The 6574-nt window shown below is 53.4% G+C and overlaps 1 protein-coding gene across 1 annotated transcript; it reads left to right on the top strand.

Moving 5' to 3' along the window:
- The first annotated feature begins 1116 nt into the window (after window positions 1-1116).
- On the top strand, window positions 1117-5992 carry mrpl18 (mitochondrial ribosomal protein L18). The gene is made up of 4 exons (XM_078536601.1): window positions 1117-1264; window positions 1756-1939; window positions 5221-5458; window positions 5831-5992. Exons 1-4 carry the CDS (start codon window positions 1168-1170, stop codon window positions 5900-5902), a joined length of 591 nt encoding a protein of 196 aa, XP_078392727.1. The 5' UTR covers window positions 1117-1167; the 3' UTR covers window positions 5903-5992.
- The last annotated feature ends 582 nt before the right edge of the window (window positions 5993-6574 follow it).

The following is a 6574-nucleotide window of genomic DNA, read 5'->3' as shown; positions in this document are numbered from 1 at the left end:
ACTACAGGGGGAAAGTCACACCCAGTCAGCTCATCAACTGCAGGGGGAAAGTCACACCCAGTCAGCTCATCAATCACCACCGACACACAGGATCAGCAGTGTGTACCATCTACAAGATGCACTGCAGGAATTCACCAAGGCCTCTTGGACAGCACCTTCCAAACCACGACACTCCCATCTAGAAGGACAAGGGCAGCAGACACATGGGAACACCACCTGGAAGTTCCCCTCCATGCCACTCACCATCGGACCGTTCCTTCACTATCACTGGGTCAAAATCCTGGAACTCCCTCCCTAACAGCATTGTGGGTGTACCTACACTACATGGACTGCTGCGGTTCAAGAAGGCAGGTCACCATCACCTTCTCAAGGGCAACTAGGGATGGGCAATAAATACTGGCCTACCTAGCGGAGCCCACATCCCGTGGATTAATTAAAAACATTACATGGGGAATTGCACCCAGTCAGCTCATCCACTACAGGGGAATCACACTCATACTGAGTTAATTGACTTAAGGGGAAAATACACACACCCACCACTTTGGCTACAGTGGGAATCACAGAGATGGGCAGCTCATCAGCTGCAGGGTGAATTGCACACACACAATTCAACTTTAAGGGGAATCACAGACACCCAGCTCATCGGCTATTGGTGGAATCATACACACCAGCTCATCAATTACAAGCACAATCACACACACCCAGCTCATCAACTAAAGGGTTAATCAAACACACCGAGCTCACGAACTTGAGGGGTATCACACACAACCAGCTCATCAACAACAGACGTAATCATACACACCCATCTCATCAACTACAGGGGGAATCACAGAGCTAAGGCTGATCGCCTACAGGTTGAATCACACAGCCAGTTCATCAGTTGCACAGGGCGTCACTCACATCTCATCGGCTACAGGTGGAATCGCACACACAAACAGGCCATCGGACAAATGCTCACACCCAGCCCTTCGGCCACGGAGGGAATCACGCAAACACAGCCCTTCAAAAGACGCAGTGAGAGAGACTGTCTGAAGACAGACATCCTACTGCTTTAAGACTGAATCTCGGCCTCTTAGCCCCGCCCACCATGATGTCACCCGGGCGCCGAGGCGTTTACGTCACCCAGGGACGGGTTGTGCTGCCGGGTGAGAGGGCAGGGGGCGGAGCATGTGTCGGACCCGGATGGCGGCGGTGTTGAGGAGATTGGGGCTGAGGCCGGGCATGGGGCTCCGGCTGGAGCTGAGAGTGGATCAGACAGAGAGAGGTACAGAGCTGGGGGGATCATCAACCAGGGGGGGAATCACACCCAGTCAGCTCATCAACTACAGGGGTAATCACACACTCAGGCTCATCAGCTACAAGGTCAGTTGCACACACCCGACTCATTAGCTATAGGGGAATCGTGCAGCCAGCTTCTCGGTTAAGGGAGGACATCACACACACCAACCTCATGGGCTAAGGTTGGAAGCACCCAAATCCAGCTCTTCCACCATTGGGGGAATCAGACATGTTGATCTCATCGTCCATGGGAGGAATCACATGCCCTCCCAGAGAGCTCATCTGCCATGGTGGGAAGCATACACTCTGTGAGGACTTGGTGACAATGGAGCTAGAACAGAGCACTGTCTTCCTGAACACTGCCGCATCCCCCACCTGCCCACTGCTGTCACTCTGATCCAGTAGGACTGATTTCATGATGTCTGCCATTGATGGATGTCCTGCTAACTGTTCTTTGTGCCCCCCTCTGCCCCCTAGGTGTGCGCTGGGCCTCGAGCTCGGTCACGCGGGCTGAAGCAGAGCAAGATCTCGACATAGCAGAGAATGGAGTGGTCACAGAACGGTTCATCAACCACAACCCTCGGAATCTGGAGCGCCTGGCCCTGGCAAGGAAGGACAAAGGCTGGCAAACCGTCTGGCCAGGGCTCAACTACTGGCACAGGTGAGGGGTAGCACAGAGCTGGAAATACCCAGGATCCATCCCACCCCCTGCTCCTCTCAGCCCATCAACATATTGTCAAGTTTCTGTCTCTCTCGTCTGTTCATCCAGATTCCCCATGAATATATCTACACTATTCACCTCAACCATTCCCTGTGGGAATGGTTTCCATATTCTCCCACACCCTGGGGAAATAAGTTTCTCCCGAATTCCCTATCGAGTTTAATCATGACTGAGGGAGCTGAGTACTGTTGGAGGGTCAGTACTGAGGGAGTGCTGCACTGTCAGAGGGTCAGTGCTGAGGGAGTGCTGCACTGTAGGAACGTCGGTACAGAGGGGCGCTGCGCTGTCGGAACGTCGGTACAGAGGGGCGCTGCGCTGTCGGAACGTCGGTACAGAGGGGCGCTGCGCTGTCGGAACATCGGTACAGAGGGGCGCTGCGCTGTCGGAACGCCGGTACAGAGGGGCGCTGCGCTGTCGGAACGCCGGTACAGAGGGGCGCTGCGCTGTCGGAACGTCGGTACAGAGGGGCACTGCGCTGTCAGAGGGTCAGTACTGACGGAGTGCCGCACTATTGGGAAGTCGGTACTGAGGGAGTGCCGCACTGTCGGAGGGTCACTACTGAGGGAGTGCCGCACCGTCGGAGGGTCAGTACTGAGGGAGTGCCGCACTGTCAGAGGGTCAGTACTGAGGGAGTGCTGCACTGTCGGAGATGCCATGATTCAGGCTGGGAGATTATACCAGTGCTGCGTATGTCTTCTGAAATGGACACCAATGAACCGACAAGTGTGATTGGTCGCCGAGTAGGGATGGGCTCTCCCCCAGTGTTCTGGTCTCATTACCCAACAAACAACATCACTGACAACAGACGATCTGCTCATTCTCACATTCTGTTTGTGGCCTTGGTAAATTGGCCTCTGCCTATCCTGCACTGAACAGTGAGTACCATTCAAGCAGCCCCTCATGGGCTGTAAGGTGCTGTGCCATGTCCAGGGACTTTGGAAGTTGCTGGAGAATTGGGAGGCTGTCTCCATAGAAACACACCTTTACTGTTTCCCTTACCCCTATCAAAATCTTTCATTGTTTCCAGATCTTTATCAGGCCACCCTGCTCACTTCACCGCCCCTCACTCAAACATGAACTCAATGCCCTAGCACAGAATCTAAGAAATAAATTGAGTGAATTAAATGGTCCTCGATCTCTCAGGAGCCAAAATTGAAAAATCCTGCACTGAAATAATTTTGAAGACCAAAGCGATTGTCCTCAGTCCCCACCTCAAACTCCGTTCCCCAGCTTCCAGCTCCATCATCCCCCGGGCATACATCTGAGGCTGAACTAAACTGTTTGTAACCTTGCTGTAAGAGTTGACCCCAAGATGAGCTTCTGACCACACTGTCACTAAAAGTACATGAATATTCATTGACGAACTGCATTCCTGCGTCCGCTCATCCTCTGCTGAAAGCCTCATCCATTCCTTTGTAACCCCTAGACTGGTCTGCCCCAATTCACTACTGGCCAGCCTCTCACCTTCTACCCTTTGAAACCTTGAGGTCATCCAAAACTCTGCCCATTTCCAAATTGGGAACTACTCCAGTTCTCCCATCACCCACTGTGCGCATTGGGCTACATTGTAACCCCAATTGGCAACACATCCATTTTCAAATCCCAATGCTTGCGTTGAAATCCTGACCTGGCCTCACCTGCTCCCTCTCTCTCTGATCCCCTAGAGCTGGACTGCTCCGAGTGTGTCTAACCAAGGTATACGGAGACCAGAACTGTGCACAGTGCTCCCAGTGTGTCTAACCAAGGTATACGGAGACCAGAACTGGGCAGATTACACCCAGTGTGGTCTAACCGAGGGGTACGGAAACCAGAACTGTGCAGAGTACACCCAGTGTAGTCTAACCGAGGTATATGGAGACCAGAACTGTGCACAGTACCAGTGTGGTCTAACCGAGGGATACGGAGAGCAGAACTCCCAGTGTGGTCTAACTGAGGTATATGGAGACCAGAACTGCACAGTGCTCCCAGCGTGATCTAACTGAGGTATATGGGGACCAGAACTGTGCACAGTGCTCCCAGTGTGGTCTAACCAAGGGATACGGAGAGCAGAACTGTCCACAGTGCTCCAAGTGTGGTCTAACGAAGGGATGCTGAGGCCAGAACTGTACGCAGTGCTCCTAGTGTGGTCTGAGGTATATGGAGACCAGAACTGTGCACAGTGCTCCCAGCATGATCTAACCAAGGTTTATGGAGACCACAACTGTATACAGTGCTCCCAGTGTGGTCTAACTGAGGGATATGGAGACCAAAACTGTTCACAGTTCTCCCAGTGTGGCCTAACCGAGGTATATGGAGACCAGAACTGTATACAGTGCTCCCAATGTGGTCTAACCGAGGGATACGGAGACCAGAACTGTACACAGTGCTCCCAGTGTGGTCTAACTGAGGGATACAGAGACCAGAACGGTACACAGTGCTCCCAGTATGGTCTAACTGAGGGATATGGAGACCAAAACTGTTCACAGTTCTCCCAGTGTGGCCTAACCGAGGTATATGGAGACCAGAACTGTATACAGTGCTCCCGATGTGGTCTAACCGAGGGATACGGAGAGCAGAACTGTACACAGTGCTCCCAGTGTGGTCTAACCGAGGTATATGGAGACCAGCACTGTACATAGTGCTCCCAGTTTGGCCTAACTGAGGGATATGGAGACCAGAACTGTTCACAGTTCTCCCAGTGTGGCCTAACCGAGGTATATGGAGACCAGAACTGTATACAGTGCTCCCAGTGTGGTCTAACCGAGGGATACGGAGAGCAGAACTGTACACAGTGCTCCCAGTGTGGTCTAACCAAGGTATATGAAGACCAGAACTGTACACAGTGCTCCCAGTATGGGCTCCTTGATGCCATACTCGGTTAAGTGCGGCCTTGATGTCACCTCCCCCAGGAGTTCAGCTCCTTTGTCCATGTTTGAACCAAGGCTGTAATGAGGTCAGGAGCCGAGTGCCCCTGGCGGAACCCAAACTGAGTGTCAGTGAGCAGGTTATTGCTAAGCTGGTGCTGCTTAAAGCACTGACTTTACTGATGATAGAAAGTACATGAATAGTCACTTGCCAGATTGGGTTCTGTCTGGGTTTTTGTTGATATTGCCAGGCGGATGCCAGTGTTGGAGCTGGACTGGGACAGTAGGTTTTTGTTCCAGGCCCCTCTCAGCGAGGAGGAGGTCACCATGGTGGTCCGGCTCTGCAAAGCTCACTTCCCTTATTGTTGGCTCCCCCAGGCTGCGCTTCAGGAGGACCCAGCGACACGTCACGGCCTACGTGGAGGCAGCAGGGAGCGGGGGCAAGGCCGTCATCTCAGCCTCCACCCAGGAGTGGGCCATCAAGAAGCACCTGTCCAGCACCCGGGATGTCACTGCGGCTGAGAACGTGGGCCGGGTCTTGGCCCAGCGCTGCCTGGAGGCTGGGATCAGCTACCTCACCTTCCGGGCCATTCCCTGGGAATACCGGGCAGAGTCGGTGAGTCCTGACTGGTTAGCAGGGAAGGGGTCGAGTCACCCCGCACTGGATCCAGGGGAGGGATCAGAGGTGTAGGGAGGAAGCACAGTTCACGGGAATCACCAGCCAAATGGGGAGAAATCACAATCCCCGGAGATCATCGACCAAGGGAGGAAGCACAGGCATCAGGGATAATCGACTGGGAGGGGAATCACACCACCGGGCAGGAGAGGAGGAAGGGCGAATTGACGAGAGAGAGGAAGTATAGACTTAGGGTTGGGGAGAGGAGGGCGAACCAGCCAAGGGATGAATTGCAGTCTCGGTGGGAGGGTTTTGGTTGGGCAAGTGTGACTGACAGTTAAAGATCTAATCCAGTCTCTCTCCAATCGGCAGGTCCAGCGATTCCGCTCCGCAATGAAAGATGGTGGGGTGATACTGAGTGAACCACGGAGAGTGTACCGGTGATCAGAGGGTGAGCATGCGAGTGAGATGGGCCACAGGCAGAGACACAAGCACCTTCTCGATCTGAATAAAGTCAAGGTTTCTCTCTCTGCACTGATGTTGGTTTAGTGATTCCTCTCCTGAATTCGGTTAATCATTTGCCTGTTCCATGTTTCAAGTGTTGTCAGTTGGGGCATAAGGTAGGTTCTGAGTTTCAGACGCTCAGAGCAGGAAGATCCCATGCTCCTCCCCCCTTAGGTCAGCCTATCGGGAGTTTGCTAATCTCGCCTGGTGTGGTTCTGACTGACCACCTCCTGTTCCTGTGTAACAGGCACAAGGGGCTGAATGGCCTCCTGTTCCTGTGTGACAGACACGAGGGGCTGAATGGCCTCCTCCTGTTCCTGTGTGATAGGTTCGAAGGGCTGAATGGCCTCCTGTTCCTGTGTAACAGACTCGAGAGGCTGAATGGCCTCTTACTGTTCCTGTGCTGCAGGCTCCAGGCATGAATGGCCTCCTCCTGTTCCTGGGTAACAGGCTCGAGGGGCTGAATGGCCTCCTCCTGTGCCTGTGTAAAATGCTCAAGGAGCTGAATGGCCTCTTGCTGTTCCTGTGTAACAGGCTCGAGGGCTGAATACTGTTCCTCAGTTTCTGTAACAGGCCCAAGGGGCTGAATGGCCTTCTCCTGTTCCTGTGTAA

Source organism: Cetorhinus maximus, unplaced genomic scaffold, assembly GCF_964194155.1.
Source record: "Cetorhinus maximus unplaced genomic scaffold, sCetMax3.hap1.1 HAP1_SCAFFOLD_1347, whole genome shotgun sequence".
NCBI lineage: Eukaryota > Metazoa > Chordata > Chondrichthyes > Lamniformes > Cetorhinidae > Cetorhinus > Cetorhinus maximus.
This window is presented reverse-complemented; position numbering and strand designations above follow the sequence as displayed.

What these genes read in the sequence shown, in the direction of transcription:
- mrpl18 (XM_078536601.1), top strand. Translation starts at nt 1,168, where the DNA reads ATGTGTCGGACCCGGATGGCGGCGGTGTTGAGGAGATTGGGGCTGAGG. An exon ending in GGGCTCAACTACTGGCACAG is followed by an intron (nt 1,940 to 5,220) that starts GTGAGGGGTAGC and finishes TGGCTCCCCCAG; the next exon opens with GCTGCGCTTCAGGAGGACCC. An exon ending in GGGAATACCGGGCAGAGTCG is followed by an intron (nt 5,459 to 5,830) that starts GTGAGTCCTGAC and finishes TCCAATCGGCAG; the next exon opens with GTCCAGCGATTCCGCTCCGC.